The sequence below is a fragment of the Chlamydomonas reinhardtii genome, chromosome 16, assembly GCF_000002595.2.
Source record: "Chlamydomonas reinhardtii strain CC-503 cw92 mt+ chromosome 16, whole genome shotgun sequence".
In the NCBI taxonomy this organism is placed as follows: domain Eukaryota; kingdom Viridiplantae; phylum Chlorophyta; class Chlorophyceae; order Chlamydomonadales; family Chlamydomonadaceae; genus Chlamydomonas; species Chlamydomonas reinhardtii.
This window is the reverse complement of record NC_057019.1, coordinates 6,620,198-6,639,980: the sequence shown is the minus strand read 5'-3', so window position 1 is coordinate 6,639,980 and position 19,783 is coordinate 6,620,198. Positions and strand designations below refer to the sequence as shown.

Here is a 19,783-nt window from a genome sequence, read left to right as displayed (position 1 = left end):
ATCGGCTGCACACTACGGGACCTCGCCAACCTGCCTTGAACCCTGTCCCATCACACACCAGCCTCCTTTCACCTCAGCTCTATGCCACGTAGGGCACCCCTGACTTGCACACGCCTGCTCTCATCAAGGCTCTCATGCCCCGCACTATAACACCGTACGTTGCGTCAGGTGTCACTTGAATCCCTTAGGGGCACGCCCCATGGATCGCATGGCGGTCCGCTAGTGAAGCACTGCACAGGCAGGAGTACGGCGTGCCCTCGCCCATCGGGCCTTTGTCTCTCCCATCAGTGCTGGGTTGGGCAGTTTTACATCTAGCTGCAATAACACACACTGTTCATTCATTTGCCCCAGCTGTTCTTGCCCCGGTCCTGCCCCGCGGCATTTTTGCATAGTTTGCACCCGCGCTCAGTTCCTTAGTCACAGTGTCTCATTGTCTCTTAAACTTGAACTCAGCTCAAGTTAGTGAGCAGCCTTTTGTTCACGAGTAGCTGTTGAGGAGCAAAGGGGCGCCAAATGGCCAAGGCAAGGGAATGCGCTCTTCTCGCACTTTCTTATCAGTATTTAACACAAACATATGCGCTTGTAGGCACAAGCACACGTTGAGGTGCTGGCGGAGGACCAGCAGCGGATAAATGCGTTCAGCCGGCTACACATGAAGATGCAGGAGCTAGAGCGTAAGCTAGCTTCAGAAAAGGTGAGTCAATAGCACAATATGGCTGCCCGCCGAGACAAGGATGCGATCGCGGCTCAATGCCTGTCGCGCAGCGCTACCTGGAGGAGCTGGAGGATGCCAGCAACGAGCTCATGCTCTCAGACGATGACAATGTCCGGTTCCTTGTCGGGGAGTGCCTGGTGCACTTCGAGAAGGACACGGCGGAGGGGCGGCTCGAAGAGGTGAGTGCCAGCAACGAGGGGTGTGTGGCGGTGGCCCTGTGTCGCCAGCCCAAACTCGGGGTAGGGGCGCAGGAAAATCAGGCGTGGATGACAAGGATGCGAGTTGTCTCGTTGTCAGGCACGGGCGTTGGGTGCGCCCCGGTCAGATGCCGGCAGCGGCGCGCTGGGTGGAGCAAACAGCCGCAGGCATACGGTAAAAGTAGTGCAGTGCGCTGCCAGCCCGGGGCTCTCGTGGGGAGCTCAAACGGTCAGCTGGCACCAACGGGCCGCCTTGCGTTGGGCGTGCGGCATGCGCGCTGGCAGCTCTGGGAGATCGCGCGTGCACCAACACCCCAAACGTGCGCAGCACCCCACATGCCACCATGGGGACTCGCCGGCAGGCGAGGTGCTCCCCACGGGTTGTTGTAGGGCTATCAGTGGCGAGCTAGCGCCACCACCACAACAAACATCCCCTGGCCAGCCATGAACTGTACAGCATCACTACCACCACTACCACCTCAGTCCGGTCTCCATGCCTATGGACGGACCACTGGGGCCGCGAGGACGACCCACCCCATCCCGCCGGGCTCGTCACGGTCTCTGTGCTGGGGCCGTGGGAACGTTTACAGCCTGATTGGTGCGAAGGAAGACGCGCCCACGTTGCAGGTCACCTTGCCCCTTTGGGCCGAGGCATTCCTTTTGGGCCGAGGCATTCCCTTGGGCTGAGGCATACTGTCCCTTTTCTCCGCCAACAGTCACCCCCTATCCCAACTGCGTCCGCGATCTCTCACACAGACCCTGCCCCACACCCCGGCCCTAGTCCCGTACGGCTGACCAAACCAACATTCACAAGTCCACCCCACCCCCACACCCCAATTCTGTGAACACCAGGTGACCAAGGAGGCCAAGGACAGCTCTGAGAAGACTGCGGCGGACCTGGTGGATGTGAAGAAGCAGCTGGCCGACCTCAAGGCGCACCTGTACGCCAAGTTCGGAACCCAGATTAACCTGGAGGAGGAGTGAGCAGCGAGAGGTGGCACTGTGGCAGGGGATGGGGAGGGGAGCGAGGAAGATGGAGGAGCAGTGAGGAGGAGGAGGTTTGGGGGGGAGGAGGAGGCGGAGGAGGAGGGAGGAGGAGGCGGGAGGAGGCGGGGGAAAGACCGTGGGGCCTCGAAGCTCGGCAGGGAACGTGACGTGTCGTGTGTGAAACTTGCTTTGCCTCTCAGGTTCGCGGGGGATGATTTGAAGTCTGTGCGGCTGTCCTTGTGCCGCTGCGCTTGTATCACGTTGAGGCAGAGTGCAGGGGTAGGAGGCGGGCTTCGGCAGTTGGGTCGGTCAGGGGTCGTGCGGAGAGCGTGCACGCGCACTTTTTGCTGCCCCTGTAACATTGGCCATGTGCAACAGATGCAGGCTTTACACGAACGGGTCGCAGCGTCTGTGTTTACAATCCGCAAACGAAACGGCAGGTATGCTTGCAGTCTGATGTCGACGGAGATCGCTGTCCACAACGCGCTCTGACTTGCAATTTGGCGAATTGACCGCTGCCTGCAACACTCTTTTGTTAAGATAGGATATCGGGACAGCTCTCGTGCAATTCGTCTAGAATCCGCAACACTTCCTGTGGACCTGCATCGCTGTGCACGATGGCGCTCTTAAATCGACAAGTGATGTCAAGTCGTAGGTTCACAACTGTTGCGCCGGGTTCGCTGCCGGTCCAGCGGACGCGCCGGGTACCATGTAGAGTCCTCAGCGAACGACAGTCACTCGCCCCGTCTGAGCTTAGCCTATCTGATACTGACACCGATGACTCGAAGCCATCGACGAGCGTCCGGACTGGAAGCCTGGAGGAGGTTTCTCGCGTGCTCTTCAACACGGGGCATTTGGAGGACTTGTCGCGCCGCCCAGAGCTCGCGCTCTACCTTCCCTTCGGGTTTGCTCTGGCCGCAATTCGCTCAGCGCTGTGGATTGCGGGAATCGCGCTGGACGCGCCATGGTTCCGCAACCAGGCCGGTGCGTCTTGTGGTTTGCTTGCACGCCAAACACGCGGGAAACCGAAGGCAAGGACAGGACCATGTATAGGCAGCGCGTTCGGCCACGGGCGTGTCAGCGGCGTCGCCGCACGACCACATGCAAGTGGTCTTAAGGCCTCAGCTGTCGTACTGTGTGTACAGGTGCCGCGGTACCGGTGCCGCCCCCTCCGAAACTGCCGCATTCTCTGACGAAGCCTTCGGCTGCACTGATGCCCAAACTAAGTCCCCCGCGCCTTCGCGCATAGAAACATACACAAAGACACAACCCTACGCCGCCCCCCGCACCCTGTCGCCACCGCAGTTGTGGACGGCTACCTAAAGCTGCTGGGAGTCTCCGTCACCTGGGTCAACCCGGAACGGTTAGTCTCCCACCTCGCCAGAAGCCAGGGCCTCTGCGCGCACCAACGGCGCGCACCCCTGTCCCTTCTCGCTTCTACCCCGCTCCTCGCCCACCAGCAATCCTCCCTTGCTATACTTTGTATTCCAACCAACTATCCCCTCCATTCCCCTCCCCTCGCCGCCTCCCCCGCAGCATCCCCGCGGGTCGGCACCTGCTGGTGTCCAACCACTGCACCGTGGGCGACCTCATGGTACTCTTCTCCCACCCCGCCCTGCCGCGCCGCTACACGCACCTCATCACCTCGGCGCTGCCGCCGCGCGTGACCGCCTGCAAGCACCTGCCCGTGCTGCTGCGGCCGGCCTCGCCAGCCATGTACGACCAGTTGGCTGCCGCCGCGGCTGCTGACGAGGACGCCGCCCCGGTGCACCTGTTCCCGGAGGGCGGCATGACTAACGGCCGCGGCATGCTGCGCTTCTCGCGCGGTTTCACACGCATCATGAACATGGGCGGTGGCGGCAGTAGCAGCAGCGGGAGTGGGGCAAGGAGCGGCGGCAGTAGCAGCATCGAGGGCGGCAGTAGCTGCGTCAGCAGCGTGGAGGGCGGCGGGCGCCACCAGCAGCCGTCACACGGGCTGTCACACGAGCAGCAGCAGCACCAGCACCAGCACCAGCAGTCACACGCGGCGACAGCGCACCAGCGGGCGCACACGACCACTTCCAACCACCACCACACGTCCAGCACCACCACCAGCCACGACGGCGCCGCGACATCCATCAAGCTTGCACCCGGCACCGGCGCCACACCCACCAGCAGCAACGGAATCAGCAGCACCAGCACCACTAGCACCACTAGCACCACCAGCACCGCCACCGCCACGGCCACCGCGTCGTTGCTGCCGGTGGTGCCTGTGGCCCTGCGCGCTCGCACCATGGCCGGCGTGAACACGCACACGCTCACCAGCAGCTTCCTGGCCAATCTGTTCTGGATGGGCTTCAGCCCCGCCACGCAGCTGCACGCCACCGTGCTGCCGCCCATGACGCCGGCGGCCGGGGAGAGCCGCGCCGCCTTTGTGGCCCGGGTGCAGGTGAGAGGGGGGCGAGGGAGGGGCGGGGAGGGGGGGAGGGAGGGGAAGGAGGGGAGAGGGGGGAGGAAGGAGGGGGTGCAGGTGAGAGGACGCGGAGGGAGGGGAGAGGGAGGAGGGAGGGGAGGGAGGGAGGGGAGGGAGGTTGCAGGTGACAGGACGGGGGGAGGTGTGCGGATGAGAGGGGGGGAGGGAGGGAGGGGAGGGGGGGGGGGGGGTAGCCATTCATGTGGAGGATGGAGTGATTGGATCACAAGTTTGGGGGAGGAGGGAAGAGGATTCCGGGCGGGCCCAGTTATAAAACAACGATGTTGGGATGGCGCAGACGTGCACAGAATCCATGCAACTGAGGGGGCGGAGGAGGGAGGGAGGAGGGAGGCGGGAGGGAGGGGTTCACGGGCACCATACTCGAAGTGCGCTGGGCTGCTTGGCGGGGAAATGGGAGGAGGGAAGAGGGAGGGGAAGCCGGAGCAGTGATGCCTGGGGCAGTCGGGATGGAGGGGCGGGAGGGCGAGGGGCCTGGCTGTGCACTGGAGGACTGATGGAGAGCCACTGCCTGCTGTGGCTTGGGTGGTTGGCTTAAATGGTTCGGCCGGTGCCAGTGGCGGCTGCGTCCTGCCCTGCAGTCCTCACGTCCTCGCCTTCATGGCCGTCAACACTGATGTGCCACACCGCTGCCTTGTGCAACAAAAACACACACACACATGCACACACACACACACACACACACGTTTGTTTCTTGTTTGATGACACACGCAGGAGGCCATTGCTGTGGAGCTGGGGGTGGATGTGTACGACCTCACCATCCAGCAGAAGAGGCAGCTGGCGGCACAACGAGGCGGGGCGAGGTAGGCAGCGCGCCACGGAGCGGCGAGGCGAGGCGAGGAGCGGGATGAAGCGGAGTGGGGAGCTGTGTAACGGCGGCGGCAGGAGGAGGGAAAGGGCGAGCGGGCGCAGGTGGAAACCCAGGCCTGCATTGGCGGCTGCAGTGCTGTGTGCATCGGTATCGGGTATCGGATGCCGGAGCGTGCGCGCGGGTTGTGTCAGCAGAAGCAATGCCGCATGCTGTGCACGCGGGGGTTGCGGTGGAGTACCTTTTGCCTCATGCCAGGATCTGATTGTCAGGGTCTCGGGCGTGACGGCGTCTCTGTGGTGAGGAGCTGCGGAGGCGCAGGGCTGTGAGGCCTTGACCATGGGTGGCGAAGGAGGGGGCAGGTGGGCGCGGGGCGAGGCAATGGCAGTAGCTGGTCCAGCAGTTGGGGAGCAGGTGCGGACGAGCTCAGATGTGTGCCCAGGAGGTGAAACTCCATCAGGCGGCAGGGTCAAGAGTGCCTGTGTGCGTGTGCACGTGCATGTGCGTGTGCATGAATGCGGACGATACATGTGTGCATTGGTGGTGTGTTTATGTGTGTGTGTGCGCGCGCACTGTCCGTGTGTAAGTCTCACTGGGAATACGATGAATACGGTAACTGTGTCTGGCAGGCTGCGAGGCCAAGCGCATGGGCGGCATCGGGCTGCCAACGAATGTACGGCATGAAGAGGCGGGGCTGTGAATGGCGGGGCTGTCAAGCACCGTGTCTGTGGGTCGCTGCACGCGCCGGATGCCAACGGGGCGGGGCACACGAGAGGCCACACGAACGGGCGGGGCAGGCGGGGAGGCGTGGACACGGTAAGCCCGGTGTGTGGAAAGTTTTGGGCTGCATGGCTAAGTCGCCTCATGCTTGATGAGGGGTTTTGGTGTGAGACGGAGGAGCTGCTGAGGGCCGTATGATACCTTGTGTGTATATATAAATTGCATGCGTGCAGATCACTGCTTTGCACCGGATTTTGCCCAATCCCCCGGGTGCTTTCAGCTTTATAAACATAGTCATTGTCACAATAAAGGACAGTGCTTGCTCTCGCGTCCAATACCCAATTGTAACACACTATGTCATCGCCGGCGGGCGAGTCCAGCGCCGCAGACACCAGCAGGGCCCTGGCGGGTCCCGAGGGTCGGTTGCGCTCCTTTGCAATTCGCTACAGCAGCGACAGCGGCGCCGGCGAGGCCGCCGCGAGCGGCACCGGCGGCAGCAGCGGCCTCGAGACCCGGGGGCCGGCAGGCGGCGCTGCGGCCGCGCCCGCGGCTGCCAGTGCCGCTGGCGCGGTGGCGCCCGGCGCTGCTACTGCCGCCGCGCTGGAGCCTGTGCTACTGCCAGCCGCTGTGCCGGTGCGGCAGGCTGCAGCAGCCGCGGCGCTCGCGTCTCGGTCCGGACGGAGCTTGTGGCTGCCGCAGCCCCAACCGCCGCAGCCGCCCCCGCAGCAGCCGCAGCCGTCGGCTGTTGAGGTAGGGGAACGACACGCACGCGGCAGTAGCAGTAGCGGCGCCGGCGGCGGAGCCGCTGACAGCGGACTGCTGTTAGCCGCGAGCCCCGAGCGTCGCGCCCGTGCCTCGCCACCGCCCCCGGCCTTCGTCTCGCCGCGCACCATCTCCGGCAAGCTAGCGCGAATGGTGTCACCAAGCAAGAGCGGTGGGTATGGAGGAGGCGGAGGCGGGGGCGGGGGCGGGAGCACTGGCGGCAGCAGCGCCGGCCAGCGGCAGAGGCGGCGATGGCAGCTGCCGCACGACCCGAGCCCCAGCGCCGGAGGCGGGGGCGGCGGGGGTGGCGACGGGAGTGGCGGTGAGAGCGCATCGCCGCAGCGGCGCCTGTTCGGACCGGAGGAGGGGGCGGGGGAGCAGGGATGGGGAGGTGGCGCGGGAGCGGGAGAGGGAGAGGGAGCGGGAGAGGGAGCGGGAGGGGCGCAGCAGGGGCACAATGATGACGGCGGTGATGGTGACGGCGGGTCGGTCGCGGGCGAGGGCGGCGGCGCCAATTGGCTACTGACGGCGGCTGTGGTGCTCAAGGCGGCGCTGGGTGTGGGCGCACTGGCGCTGCCCGGCGCCTTTGCGCGGCTGGGCTGGCTGCCTGCGGGGGCGGTGCTGGGGGCGCTGGCGGCGGGCTGCGTGTACAGCGGCTCGCTCTACACACGGTGGGTGGGCGTGTGTGGTTGTGAGGGAGAGGAGTGGCGAAGAGAGATAGCGCATGTGTGTATGTATGTGTGTGTATGTGCATTTGAGGATGTTCACCGGGTGATGAAGTGGGGGGTGAGCTCGTGGGTTGTGGGTGGTGGGCCCTGCAGCCTGCAGGTGGTGGCGCCGCACCAGCACCACCACCAGCAGCATCACCCGCAGCAGCAGCAGCTGGCTGTTGGGCGCTCGGGGTGCCCGCACCACCTTAGCTAGGTCGAGCGGCGCGCACCATGCCCCTTCATACCCACCCTGTTCGGGCTGGTATCTACAACCCACCCACACCCCACCCCCCGTGGGCACTGCAAACATGTGAATCACTCCGTTCCCCATGTACGACGCTACCCCACCCGCAGGCTCGTGGCACTGCCGCTCACCTCCCCCTCCTCCTCCGACACCGGCCACTCACCAGAGGACCACACCAGCCCCACCACCACCACCACCAGCCCCACCGCCACCACAACCGCCAGTCGCTCCGAGCAGCGGCGCGCGGAGCGGCAGCGGCGCGCTCTGGCTCAGCGGCGGCGCGCGGCGGCGGCGGGGCAGCCGCTGCTGCTGCACCGGCTGTGCCGTGCGGCGCTGGGCCGCTGGGGCGAGCTGGCGGCGGTGCTGACGGCCTATGCTACCATACTGCTCATGCCGGCCATATTCCACATCACAGCAGTGGAGGCGCTGGGGCAGGTGCGCGGTGGCTTGGCGGTGGGGTGGTGGGGGTGGTGGGGGTGGGGGTGGTGGCGGTGGGGTGGGTGGGGCCTGTGAGGAGGGGGCGCTCCTGGGGTACTGCTGGAGTGTGGGTTGGAGTCTGGGGTCTGGGGTGGGGGTACGGCCCGCTGTGGGTCTGGATGTGGGTCATGGCTTGGATGCAAGCAGTCATGCTTGTAACCGAAGGGCTGGCGCCCGCATCACCCTGGGAGCACGTGTGTGGCGGTGCGGGTGGGAGCCAACCAACCCGAGGCGCCGGATGAGGTCGGGAGACACACGCAGCCTCCTGGACTGTCGCACGGTGTGTTGTGTTGCAGTTGGACGTTCGCGTGCGCATCCCAAATTGATGTCGATGTATGTCTTCTCATGTGCACGTGCGTGTTGCTCCTTTGACCTTCAGCTCTGGCCTGGCGGCGGCGGCGGCGGCGGCGGCGGCGGCGATGGTGGCGGCGGCGGCCCCTCGCTGCTGCTGACCGGCCTGGTGGTGTTGGTGGCGGCGGTGTCGCTGGCGCAGCTGCAAAGCCTCACGCAGGTGATTGCGTGTGTGTGTGTGGGGGGAGGGGCGGCGTTGGGGTTGAGGCTGAGGGGTTTGGGGCCGGGTGTGGGGGTGTTATCGGTATGTGCCCTAGCGCAACGAGTACGCCCCATCGTCATTGGGCAGTCCACTGGGGATTATGTGGGTGTGGCACGGGTGTGAGTGGGGCTGAAAATGAGGGTGGCGGCGCTGGCGGCACACGTGCGGGGGATAAGCTAAGCGAGAGGTGGGAAGGAGGGAGGTGCTGGTGTGGGGACGGGAATCGTGCATTGCCCGTGTGACACTCACGCCCGCCCTCCTGGCCTCGTGTCCTCAGCTGGGCTGGACGTCGGTGCTGGGGTCGGGCGCCATGGCTGTAGCAATGGTCATCACTGCCGGCAAGCTGGTGCTACAGCCGCCGCCAGACTCGGAGGGCGGGTCCAGCCTGCTGCTGCCTGCTACAGCCACTGGCGGCGCTACAGCCGCAGGCGGCGCTATAGCCGTTGGCGGTGGAGGCGGAGGCGGGGCAGGTGTTGCTACTGCCATGGGCTGGGCGGCGCTGGCGGCTGGGGGGGCCGGGGGTGGCGGCGGCAATGGGGCCCGCGGCACGCAGTGGGTGGCCACTGGGGGCTGGAGCAGCGCCATGGTGAGAGGCGGCGTGCGTGCGTGCGTGCGTGTGCGTGTGCGTGTTTGCGCGTGCGTGTCTCTTTGTTTGTGTTTGTGTGGGTTCCCACACGGTGAGCTGACCGCGCATCGTCCGTGCTGTGGCATGGCGTTGTTTGCTTCAACAACCCAAGCGCCGGGGGCCGCCGCAGTGTCCGCACGCGCCTCCTCCCTCCCTCCCGCCCGTCTGCCCTTGCGCTCACTGCCTCCCTGTCCCGTCATGCTGCTGCAGGTGGGAGTGATGAACATAGTGTTCGCATTCGGCGGGCAGGAGAACTGGATGCGCTTCATCAGCGGCATGAAGCACAGGTGCGTGTGTGCGTGTGTTGTGTGCTGTTGGGGCGGGGGGCGGATATGCGGCATGGTTCGTTGACTCAGTCCTGCTGAAGTGTCGACCAGCTGAGATGAAGCAGTGATAAGGCGTAAAAGTAGTTAGGATAGCGGCAGCAGAAGCGAACTGTGACCAATTTCCTGTGTAAGTCCCCGATCCTTCGTTTCTTCAACCTTCCCTGCACCTCTGCTCCGCCTCTTTTCCTCCCCCTCCTTCTCCCCCTTCCCCTCCTTTCCTCCCCTTTACTCCTCCCTCCCCCCCTCCTCCCTGCCCTCAGGTCTCAGTTCACGGCCTCCGTCGCGCTGTCCACCGGCCTGCTGGCGCCGCTGCTGGCCGCCCTGGGCGCGGTGGGCTACGCCACACGCGGCCCCGACCTGGACCCGAGCCGCCCCATCACCTCGGAGCTGCGCCGCGACGGCTGGTCGCTGGCGATCAACGGCTGCGTGTTGCTGAGTGTGCTGATCAGCTACCAGATAAATCTGAATGTGTGGAGCAAGCTGCTGCTAGGTCTGTGGGGGCCGCGCAGCATGCGGGGCGAGGGCGGGGGCGGAGGCAAGAAGGGCGGAGGAGGAGGAGGAGGAGGTGGGGGAGGGCGCGAGGAGCAGCACCTGCACGACCGCCGCTGGCAGCAGGAGCAGCAGGAGCAGCGGCAGCGTGAGGCGGACGTGAGCGGAGTGCCGCTGGTGGCGGGCTGGGCGGCGGCGGTGGCGGCGGCGGATGAGGATGAGGCGGTCGTGCTGCCCATGCCACCGGTAGAGCGAGCCGCGGCGGCGGCGGCAGCGGCGGCGGCGGCCGCAAAGGCTGAAGTGGCAGGCGCAAAGGCGCCGTCGGCGCCTGCAGGAGCACCGGCAGGCAAGGCCGGAGATGATGGCGGCGGCGGCGGCGGGGGCGGCGGTGTTGAGGGAAGGGAGGACCTCAGCCCAGCTGACCCAATGGCAGTCTTTGGCGGCGGCGGCAGTGGCGGCGGCAGTGGCGGCGGCGGCCATCCTGACACGAGGGGCACTGGCGACCAGTCCGGGGCGAAGGCGAGGTGGGCTGCGGCTGCGGCGGCGCTCATGCCGCACACGCTGCCAGATCCAGAGCTGGGGCCGGCGATTGTGATTGCGCCGGCGGCGAGTGCGGCGGCGGCGGCGGCGGCGGCGGATCGCGAGGGTGGTGAGGACGATTCAGAGGATGTTGCCGAGGGGCCGGGCACACCAGGTGCGGAAGACGACACTGGCGGTGTGCGTCAGCCGCTGCTGGGGGGTGCGCCGCCTCGGCACCGCCACGCCCGCAGCAGCCGCAAGCGCCCCTACCGCCGCAGCTACAGCCATGGGCACGGGCACAGCTACAGCCACGGCCACAGCCACGGCCACGGCCACGGCAGCGCCTTTGGGGAGTCCTCACCGGAGGACGACTCCGGCCCTTCGGATGCCCATTGGCCTGCCGGACGCAGCCGGACGCCGCAGCCGGACCCCGGCGCGCAGCGGTTGCTGTGGCTGCTGCTAACCGCCTGCGGCGGTTGCTACGGTTACGCGGCGGGCATGCTGCTCCCTTACTTTTCGGAGGTGGTTGCAGTTATCGCGTCGGTTGGAGATCTGGCGCTTGTGCTGGGGCTGCCGTGCGCCTGCGCGCTGAGCCTGCTGAGCCTGCGGCGCAGCGAGCGCGTGCTGTGCTGGGTGCTGGTGGTGGGCGCTGCGGCGCTGTCGTGTGTGGGGGCGGCGCTGTCGGTGCAGAGGCTGGTGGCGCGAGTGCGGGAGGGCAGCGGCGGCGGCAGCGGGGGGTAGTGGGCGCGGCGAGGCTGCGAGGAGCGAGGTCGGCGGAATGGAGAGCGGCGGTGAATGTGGGCAAGAGATTGGGGAATGGGCATGAGGTGGATTGGCGGGGGCGGACCGGATGCCGCCGTGTAGCAGCGGGGTGCTGTTGCGGTCACTGTAGCGTACGCGGGGCAAGTTGAAAGCTGCAAACAGAATAGGGCGGGGATAGGGTTGTTTCCAGATATCATGCGGCGTCCTGTGTTGCGGCGTGCGGCACCAGTGTGTAGTCGGAGTTGACAGATTGCAAGGTGCAGTTGCGGGGGCCGTTGCCCTCTGACAGCGGTCGAGCAGTTGCGGGCCATTCCTGCGTACATTGATACCGTACTGTTACAAAGGAAGTGTTGCCATTGCAACTATTTGCGCAGTTATGACGCGCCAACGAACGCCTGTCACAAGCCATGCATCACACGCTATGCCCGTATGCCCGAGCGCAATCCTGGCCGTTCTTTCATCCGGCCTCCTTCGGCCTCTCCTCCTGCTCCGACGCTGCCCACTCCTCGCACAATTGTCCACTGCTTATCGCTATCTCACGAAAGCAATTGCCATCATCTGACCTCCGCCTGGCCTCCGCAGCTACGCCCCAGCCTGGCCTCCCGACAGCTACGCCCCAGCCTGGCCTCCCCCCACCGCAGAGCGCTGTCCGCCGCCTTTCCCCCAGAGCGCTGCCCTCCGCCTTCAGCCTGTGCGCAGGATGAGGTGCACGCCCGAGTCGCTGAACACGGGGCCGCTCAGCTCGCCCACCTTGAGGGCGTAGGTGGCGTCCTCGAACGGCTTCTGCATCTCGCCGCGACTGCACGCATATGTGTGTGTAGGTGAGGGGGGCGTGTGTGCATGTGCGTAAACTGGTCTTGGAGGGCAGAGTCAAGGGTGGTGCGGGAGCGGCAGGCGCAGATGGAGAACACACAGGAAAGAGGCGGGGGCTCGGGCCGCCAATTGCGCCGCACCTACACACACAAACACGCACACGCCCCGGCCGCCCCGCGCACCCACCCGAACTCCCCCAGGTCCCCGCCGCGCTTGGCGCTGCTGCAGTGGCTCTCCTGTGCGGCCAGCGCCGCGAACTCCACCTCGCCCTTGACCAGCATGGAGTGGAAGTGCTGGAGGCAGGGGAAGAGGGGGAGGCAGGGACGGAGGGATTGAGTAAGAGAGAAGGGCCAAGGAAGGACAACACACACACACACATGCAAACACATGCACACGTGTTCGGCTTTCGTTGTGTAGTTGTGCCACACACCTCGATCATGGCCAGCGCCTCCTCCCGGGTGCGGGTCACCACGGGCTCCTGCGGCGAAACAGCGCGGCGGAGCCCGAGTGGCGGGTGCAGGACAGGGCGGGGCGGGGCGGAGGGCAGGCAGTAGGCAGTAGGCAGGGGCGGGTTGTAGGCGGATCAGACCGTTGGGATGGACACGGACATGGGGCGAGGGGCTTGACGGATGGGCGTCACGGCATCGTGAGGGCGGATGCGGTAGCAGCGGCACCGCGCACAAGCGCATGCGGTGCATGGCGTGGTATGGCAGGTGGTGATGGCGGCGTGGTGCCGCTGCCATGTGCGTCGTGCGCTGTGGAGATGCAGGTTCGTATTTACGGGACGCATTAACCAATTCCGGGCCATGCTTCTGCCCGCATGGGCTTATATTCGCCCGCACCCCTTGCGGGGTTTGTTGTCCGGCCGTGGGGGTGGTTGTTCCCTTGCCTGAGAGCGAGTGCGTGACGCCCCAGCGCTCGGCCTTGGCCGTGTTGTGCTCTTTATGCGAGTGTGCTCTTCATGTGTTCTCCCCTAATGTGCCCTTCGCGTGTGCTCTTCATGCGCAGTCGTCCTGGGCCCTCCTAGCCATCATGAGCTTATCCCACCCAATCAAAAACGACAACTAAGCTCCGGACCACTAGGAATCGGGTCGCCCCAAACTTCAAATCTTCAATCCACAGCCCCGCCTCCGTTCGTTCCAGCGGTTCTCACCCCAGAGATTTATTTGCGTTTGGAGTAAACTGCCCCAACCCTCCCTCCCGCACCTTCCAGGAGCTGGGGCGGCGCACGTCCTTGTGTTTGACCAGCAGGTGGGAGGCGCGGACGCGGGCGTCGGCCATGGCGGCGCGCTTGTGCGGCTGCGCGTGGGCGGCGTCGGGGTCACCGGCGGCGGAGCGCTTCTCGGCTGCACGAGCAGGGGAAAAAGAGGCGCACGGGAACAGAGTGAGCGCTCTGCTTGGTGACCGAGGCCCAAAGACCAGCGCATGCTGATGGCACCGTACGCTGCTGGAGCACTGAGAAGGGCAGGGAGGGTCCGGGAACGGTCGGCTGTATCCCGCCGCCGCCTTCAGCCACCCGCCCCATCCCGCCCGGCGCACCTGCAGACTCGCAGCGAAGAACGTAGTCGTACTCTAGCTCGCCGAAGCGAATGCGCGTGTTGTCTTTAAGCACTACCGGCTTGTTGGGTGCGATGCGGCGGCCGTCAACAGTCGTGCCTTGTGTCTGAGATGGGGTTGGGAAGGCGGCAAGCCGTCAGGTAGGATAGGATGCTGCGTCAGCAGGCAATGTGTCGGCAATGAGGCGTCGCAGGGCAACACACAAACCTTGGTTGCGGCAATATGAGGTGGCAAATGGTTTGGGGGTGGCCTGGGGTGGGGTTGGCCCGGTCGGGGTTGGCCCAGTGGAGTCCCGAGACTGCGTAGCTCGGGACATGCACCCCCAGCAGCGCTCACCGACTGGAGGTCGATTAAGAAGATGCGACCGTCGTTGTGGTGGACGAGAGCAGCGTGCACGCGGCTACACGAATGGTGCTCGAGTGCAATTGACACCGACTCAGCTTGCCGTCCGAACGTGTAATAGGGCTCGATGTCCACAGGATGAACAACAATCCGTCGGTTGCCGGAATAAACCTGGAAGGGCATGCGGTCGGGCGGCAAATTGAGCGGCAAGTTTGCGTCCCCAGCGACTGCATGCTTCCCAGGATCTGGGGTCTAGTAGGTTGATAGCGCTCCAAGATACCAGTTAGCAACAGTCTGGCCACTCCCGAGTTAACTTGCGCAATGGCGCCAACAGTGCCGACACCAAAACTCGCCTCAAGGCTCGCGATTCTACAGGGTTGGCTGGCCCACTCAGGTGGATTGAACAGCATTAGGCACCGGGTCTACGGCTTGCACATATTGAAGACGGCTGGCGAAAGGGACGTCTGTCGAGGCTTTCTCCACGGCCCCGCATGAGGGCCCCATGCTGGGAGGCTGGCGGGAGCCGGGAGGCTGGAGGCAGAGCGCGGTAAGCCCCTGGCGCGCCCGCTACACGCAATGGTCCTGCAAATCTTGTCATCCGTTCTACACGACCCCTTCGGCAGGAGCCTCGCCACCTATGACCCACGCCTCCAGGCCTGCCGTGTCTGGCCTAAACGAGACCGCTGCACGGATCGAGGCTAGCCGCCCAGCTGCAGAACCCGTCTCCCTACTATCAGCCTGTTATGTACGCCCTTCAAACCAAGCTCCGAACTCTGCGAATCATACCACTACCAGTCCACCATCCGTCCATCACCGCTACACGCAACCTCACAGCGCCCTCAAAAGAAGCGGTCCAGGATGCCGCGGCCCTGCGGCAGCTCCTCCTCCTCCCGCTCCTTCGGCGCCAGCCCCTCCCGGCTGCGCGCCGCCGCCGCCGCCTCCGCCAGGTTCTCCGCCAGCGCCGCCGCCACCTCCGCCGCCACCTGCCGGCTGTCGGCGTTGCCCAGCGCCACACTCAGCTGCTCGGCCGTCTCGTTGCGCATGGCGCCGTAGTCTGCGGGCGGTGGCCAGGAGGGCGGGAAGGGGGGTTGCAGACACCAGCCCAAAATAAACCGAACCCAAGGCAAAAGTGCTAGGAAGAGAGCGGGGGGGCGGGGTGTAGATACCCACAAAAAGTAAAACGACCCAATGCCAAAGGGCGAGGAGGAGGAGAACTGGTTCAATCCCAAAGAAACCAAGAGGGGCAGGCGACCGGAGGAGATGGACGGGGGAGAGGAGGGGGAGAGTCGCAACAATGAGCAGTGAGGAAGGGCCCGCGCATGGGCCGTGGCGACAGATGAGGACCATTTAATGGAGGGGCCAGCGGCGAAAGCAGCACGCCCCTGGCAGGCGATAGCCAGCAGGGTAGGCGCAGGCAACGCACCGTGGATGCGGTTGAAGCGCCACGAGTTGCCGGTGCCGTCCTGCAGCTGCACGCCGCCTGTGTGTGTGTTGCGGGGGGCGGGAGAGTGAGGTTGGATGGGTCAGAGCGCGCTACAGGGCACGATGTTGCCGCGTGCCTATCGTGTCAGTGTACTACGGAATGGGATTGAGCTGAGGGCAGTGGCGTGTGTGCGTATGTGCCTCACCGCTGAGCCGCTCGAACTCTGCGCGGAACTCCTCGCCGAACCACTGCTCCACCTGGCCCAGCGCAAAGTAGTTGACCGGGAACTGGCTGCGAGGCGGCAGGTGGGGCGGGAGGTGGGGTGGAGGTGCGGCGAGAGGCTTCGGGAGAGGCGAGATAGGATGAGCAGGGGAGGGAGTTCACCGGGTGCATAGCGGTGGCAACGCCCCGAACACGGCCCTTCCAGCATGCACGTAAACCGCAGAACACACGCACAAGCACGTCCGCCCCTTCCCCTGGTGCTTTCCAGAACGAACGCATATCCCCGCATGCGCTTCGTGGCCTTACCACCACGCAAACGCAAACGCACACACACACACACACACACACACACACACACACACACACACACACACACACACACACACGCACACGCACCTGCTCATCAGCATGCCCTCGGTCGCGCGGGCGACCTACAGGACCGGGGGGGTGGGTGAGCAGCAGCCGCAGCCGGGCGAGTCAGGTGCGGTGCATGGCGTGAGGCCTTGCAGGCCGGGCTGGTGTGCAGGGCGCGTCGTAAGCGCCGACAACAATCCATGCCACGCGGCCCCAAACCCCAAAGCCACACCGCCACTCTCCATGTCATACGTTTACTGCCGTCTACACAAGCACACGGACCCCCGTGCGAACGGTCCTTCTGGTGTACTCCTTACGCAGTTCTCCTAAGATGTTGAGCCCCCCCCCCGGCCGTCGCACCCAGCCCCCTCCCACCTTGGCCCTGAGCAGCAGCGCGATGGCCGCCTCGCACGCCGCCTCGGGCGTCAGGCCAAACGGCTCGTAGTACTCGCGGCCTGCGCGCCGTGCAGCCAGCAGTGCGCGCTTAGGCACTTGGGCACTGGGCAGATCCGAATGTACTATACACACGAATGCGGGCGTGTGCCCTGTATACTGCACGCTTCTTGATAGCTTGTCCCTGACTGCACAGTCCTGTGCGCTTCCTTGTGCTATACAGCGCATATACACACACATATCGCCTTGCGCTTGCCTAGCAGCGTGCGCATACACAGGCACACGCGCACACGCGGCCGGCCGCCACTCACCCACGATGATGCGGTGGTTGGTCTCGCGGCCGTCGAACAGCACCGACAGGTCCATCAGGTGCCCGCCCGCAGTCACGTGCTTGAGCAGGTAGTTGGTGTGGAACGTGCGCTCCTGCAGGGGTGTATAGGGGGTAGGGCGTAGGGGGTGGGTGCAGTTACAGCTGCAGAGCCCCATGAAACGCGGGAGGCATCCTTGCAAGACTTATGCCGTCCCAATAGAGCAGCTGGTGCATTCAGCTACGCCTCTTGGGTCTTTGCTCTAGATCAGGCACGCATAGAGTGCAGTGATAGCTCGGTGTCATTCTCGTGATCAGACTGCATGCCCGTATACGTATTCCAGGCACGACATGAAGACATGCATTTCAGGAAGGCGAGGCGGAGGAGGAGGCGGGTGCATGACGTGGTCAAGCAGGGCGTAAGGGTGTGTGGGGATAGGCCGGGCGCTGGATGTGGGTGCCTGGAGCTGGATGCTGCCTCACGCAGCTCCAGCCGCAGCCCCATTCACCCAGCCACTCAGCCCGCCCCCCCCTCCCACATCGCCTCTCCCCCTTTCACACACCTGTCCGTCCACCAGGCAGCTGCAGCTGCGGCGGCCGCGCATGCGCTCCGCCTCCGCCTCCCGCTCCGCCGCCATCTCCTCGTCGCTCAGGTTGCGCGCGGCCAGGAACTCCACCTGCATGCGCAAGGGGGGGTTACATTCATGATTATTTAAGAAGCGAAGGCGTAGCCAGGTACAGTAGTATAGCAGACGGGCGAGGGAGTTGAGGGCGGTGAGCTCAGCGGACCCAAGGGGGATTGCGGCTGGTAGATAGAAGGCGGGACACCATGGGGGCTTGAGGGCAGGCCGGTGTGTTCTGCACGTTGTGTGTGTGCGGTCGGGCAGGCAAGGTTGGTGTGTCACTGACATGCAAAACACTTGGTGGTGCGCAGGCCACACCACGGTACGCTACGCCGCACCATGTCTCGGCACGCCGAGCCATCCGGTATGTCCATATCCCTCCCTTGGTCCCCACCCTTTCATTGGGCCCTGGCATGCAACCCCGCCCCGTCATCCACCGCACCATCAACACCACAGCCATCAACATTCCCCACCGCCCGCACCTGCCCCTCCAGCAGCAGCGTGGGGTTGGGCGTGAAGTCCTCCTTGCAGCCGCGGTCGCGCAGTGTGGCCTGCAGCTGCCGCGCCTTCTCCTCCGCCGCGCCCTTGCGGCCGCGCTCGCTGATGGCGCCGGCGTCCACGGGCTGCTGCCACATGGTGCGCTCGATGGCCACTGCGGGTGGTGAGAGGCGGGGGGGAGGTCCATCACAAAGGACAATGAGTCAGGGATGTCGGAGGATGTTGGGGGCGTGGGAGGCCACAGGAATGATAAGTGCGTGTGTGTGTAGAGGTGTGGGGCGAAAACCGTGGGGATTGTGGAGCGGTTAGTTGAGAAGGCGACCCGCGCTCATCGCGTTCCAGTTCAGGGAGTCAGCAAATCAGGCAGGGCAAGTGCCAAAGTGCGCCCAGTGCTGTCCACTCACGCCGGTTGCCGTTGGGCTGGCCGCCGCACTCGGAGAACCAGGCGTCACGGACCGCCTGCAGCGCCGGCGTGTCAGCGGTCGGCAGGTGCGCGGCCCTGGGGGTGGAGGGAGGGAGGGCGGCAGCGGCAGCGGCAGCGGCAGCGGCGGGTGGCGGCAGCAGATTAATAAGGCCAGACGGTGTGCGTGGTGGCCGTGCGGCGTTGACGGTGCACGGCTGGGGCACTCGCAACTACCGTATGGTCTGTCTGCGGTGTTCCTCAAACTCGTTCCAGACTCTCAGCCTTGACATTCCATAATCTGCCCCCCTCCGCTCCCATTCCCATTCCCAGCCCCCTCCCTTCCCCGTCCCCCCGGGAGCTCCCCCGCTCGCCCGCCTTTTACGCCCACTCTTCCACCCGCCTCGCACGCCCGCCTTCCACGCCCCCGTTGCCTTCCCCCCCCCCCACACCCGCCCCTCCCTACACGCACACCCACTTGTAGTAGTGGGTCTTCTCGGGGCGGCGGCCCAGCGCCGCCCGCAGCGCGTTCCTCAGGTCGGTGGTGGTGCCCACGTACTGCAGCTTCTGCTTCTCGTCGTAGATGGCGTACACGGCGCCGCGGGCGCCCTCCGGCGTCTCCGGCAGGATCATGCCCTGTGCAGCGCGGAAATGGGAGGTGCGGCGGTGGTCAGGGAGGGGGTGATTACGGGGGGGGGGGGTAGGTGGTATGGCGGGAAGAGGTGAGGGGGAGGAGAGGGGGACGGGGGAAGTGGTGTGATGGTGCGTGGTGCGGGGCCCCTGTGCCGGCGCAAGGGAGCTGCTGCTGCTGGCAGCTGACAGCTCACCGAGGTGTTGATGACAGAGGCCAGCGGTATGTCCGCCAGGGCGGGGGCGCCCGCGGCGGCCGGCGCCGGCGCGTCCATCACTGCGGACCGACAAGGAGCCAGGCGGGGCCGGGCCGAGCTCGGTGCAAGCGCGCGGGGTGTTGCTGCTCCGCGTGTCGATGAGCTGCGCAGTCCTGATGTGTGCAGGGCTGCTTGTGGCTGGCGCTCATGTGCGACATGCGGCAGCATGCGCTGCGTCTGGCTCGGCCTGCGGAATAGCGGAGCGGAAATCGGCCTCAGCGATTCCGGCACTGCGGAGGTCCGCCGGGGTTTAATCCTTACCTGGTGTGGCTGACGCGCAGGTCCATATGGTGACCCAGTCCGTAGGCTGCCATTTGAGCGTGTTGGCGGGCCTGAATTGCACCTCCGAAACCAAAAGCACCGCCCAGAATTTGAGGGTGTCGAGCTTGAGCCCGCACAGATTTCGCAGATCTTCCGCGCTCTAACAAATACTTGAGGCAGGCTTTAGCTTCGCAGGTGCGAGGCGCCGAGGCGTGGTCAAAGTTCGGAAAGGGCTTGCAACGAAAGCGATGCGAGGCTTGCTTTTAACGGAACCTTTGCTTGGCGACTGCAGGATTCTGACAGTGTCTGAAGCTGCGTGTGACCCCAGGATTGCAATTT

At 65.3% G+C, this 19,783-nt stretch overlaps 5 protein-coding genes across 5 annotated transcripts; 3 read left to right on the top strand and 2 right to left on the bottom strand.

The window, feature by feature from the left end:
- Positions 1-302: 302 nt before the first annotated feature.
- Positions 303-2,270, top strand: CHLRE_16g671750v5 (uncharacterized protein). The gene is made up of 4 exons (XM_001695747.2): positions 303-522; positions 587-694; positions 766-894; positions 1,765-2,270. The coding sequence occupies exons 1-4, from the start codon at positions 514-516 to the stop codon at positions 1,894-1,896; spliced, it is 378 nt and encodes a 125-aa protein (XP_001695799.2). The 5' UTR covers positions 303-513; the 3' UTR covers positions 1,897-2,270.
- Positions 2,271-2,362: 92 nt separating this feature from the next.
- Positions 2,363-6,257, top strand: CHLRE_16g671800v5 (uncharacterized protein). Its single transcript, XM_001695748.2, has 4 exons — positions 2,363-2,883; positions 3,205-3,262; positions 3,436-4,327; positions 5,084-6,257. The coding sequence occupies exons 1-4, from the start codon at positions 2,541-2,543 to the stop codon at positions 5,174-5,176; spliced, it is 1,386 nt and encodes a 461-aa protein (XP_001695800.2). The 5' UTR covers positions 2,363-2,540; the 3' UTR covers positions 5,177-6,257.
- A 515-nt stretch (positions 6,258-6,772) lies between these two features.
- Positions 6,773-11,658, top strand: CHLRE_16g671850v5 (uncharacterized protein). Its single transcript, XM_043071177.1, has 6 exons — positions 6,773-7,330; positions 7,724-8,048; positions 8,470-8,601; positions 8,921-9,229; positions 9,479-9,555; positions 9,855-11,658. Exons 1-6 carry the CDS (start codon positions 6,810-6,812, stop codon positions 11,341-11,343), a joined length of 2,853 nt encoding a protein of 950 aa, XP_042916171.1. The 5' UTR covers positions 6,773-6,809; the 3' UTR covers positions 11,344-11,658.
- A 30-nt stretch (positions 11,659-11,688) lies between these two features.
- CHLRE_16g671900v5 (uncharacterized protein) lies at positions 11,689-14,511 on the bottom strand. Its single transcript, XM_001695856.2, has 7 exons — positions 14,430-14,511; positions 14,071-14,247; positions 13,717-13,840; positions 13,384-13,523; positions 12,608-12,655; positions 12,364-12,470; positions 11,689-12,163 (listed from the first exon to the last, which is right to left on the bottom strand). Exons 1-7 carry the CDS (start codon positions 14,484-14,486, stop codon positions 12,049-12,051), a joined length of 768 nt encoding a protein of 255 aa, XP_001695908.1. The 5' UTR covers positions 14,487-14,511; the 3' UTR covers positions 11,689-12,048.
- A 99-nt stretch (positions 14,512-14,610) lies between these two features.
- On the bottom strand, positions 14,611-19,763 carry CHLRE_16g671950v5 (uncharacterized protein). Its single transcript, XM_043071179.1, has 12 exons — positions 19,445-19,763; positions 19,124-19,370; positions 18,775-18,932; positions 18,301-18,395; positions 17,881-18,050; positions 17,339-17,452; positions 16,780-16,891; positions 16,451-16,530; positions 16,118-16,152; positions 15,705-15,790; positions 15,500-15,556; positions 14,611-15,130 (listed from the first exon to the last, which is right to left on the bottom strand). The coding sequence occupies exons 1-12, from the start codon at positions 19,495-19,497 to the stop codon at positions 14,916-14,918; spliced, it is 1,422 nt and encodes a 473-aa protein (XP_042916170.1). The 5' UTR covers positions 19,498-19,763; the 3' UTR covers positions 14,611-14,915.
- Positions 19,764-19,783: the final 20 nt, after the last annotated feature.

What these genes read in the sequence shown, in the direction of transcription:
- CHLRE_16g671750v5 (XM_001695747.2), top strand. An exon ending in GTAAGCTAGCTTCAGAAAAG is followed by an intron (nt 695 to 765) that starts GTGAGTCAATAG and finishes CCTGTCGCGCAG; the next exon opens with CGCTACCTGGAGGAGCTGGA. An exon ending in CGGAGGGGCGGCTCGAAGAG is followed by an intron (nt 895 to 1,764) that starts GTGAGTGCCAGC and finishes TGTGAACACCAG; the next exon opens with GTGACCAAGGAGGCCAAGGA.
- CHLRE_16g671800v5 (XM_001695748.2), top strand. Translation starts at nt 2,541, where the DNA reads ATGTCAAGTCGTAGGTTCACAACTGTTGCGCCGGGTTCGCTGCCGGTC. An exon ending in ACCTGGGTCAACCCGGAACG is followed by an intron (nt 3,263 to 3,435) that starts GTTAGTCTCCCA and finishes CCTCCCCCGCAG; the next exon opens with CATCCCCGCGGGTCGGCACC. An exon ending in CCTTTGTGGCCCGGGTGCAG is followed by an intron (nt 4,328 to 5,083) that starts GTGAGAGGGGGG and finishes TGACACACGCAG; the next exon opens with GAGGCCATTGCTGTGGAGCT.
- CHLRE_16g671850v5 (XM_043071177.1), top strand. Translation starts at nt 6,810, where the DNA reads ATGGTGTCACCAAGCAAGAGCGGTGGGTATGGAGGAGGCGGAGGCGGG. An exon ending in GGGGCTGGAGCAGCGCCATG is followed by an intron (nt 9,230 to 9,478) that starts GTGAGAGGCGGC and finishes ATGCTGCTGCAG; the next exon opens with GTGGGAGTGATGAACATAGT. An exon ending in ATCAGCGGCATGAAGCACAG is followed by an intron (nt 9,556 to 9,854) that starts GTGCGTGTGTGC and finishes CCCTGCCCTCAG; the next exon opens with GTCTCAGTTCACGGCCTCCG.
- CHLRE_16g671900v5 (XM_001695856.2), bottom strand. Translation starts at nt 14,486, where the DNA reads ATGCTGTTCAATCCACCTGAGTGGGCCAGCCAACCCTGTAGAATCGCG. An exon ending in TCTTAATCGACCTCCAGTCG is followed by an intron (nt 13,841 to 14,070) that starts GTGAGCGCTGCT and finishes ACCCCATCTCAG; the next exon opens with ACACAAGGCACGACTGTTGA. An exon ending in GGGGACCTGGGGGAGTTCGG is followed by an intron (nt 12,164 to 12,363) that starts GTGGGTGCGCGG and finishes ATATGCGTGCAG; the next exon opens with TCGCGGCGAGATGCAGAAGC.
- CHLRE_16g671950v5 (XM_043071179.1), bottom strand. Translation starts at nt 19,497, where the DNA reads ATGGCAGCCTACGGACTGGGTCACCATATGGACCTGCGCGTCAGCCAC. An exon ending in AGAGTTCGAGCGGCTCAGCG is followed by an intron (nt 15,557 to 15,704) that starts GTGAGGCACATA and finishes ACACACACACAG; the next exon opens with GCGGCGTGCAGCTGCAGGAC. An exon ending in GCGCTTCAACCGCATCCACG is followed by an intron (nt 15,131 to 15,499) that starts GTGCGTTGCCTG and finishes CACCGCCCGCAG; the next exon opens with ACTACGGCGCCATGCGCAAC.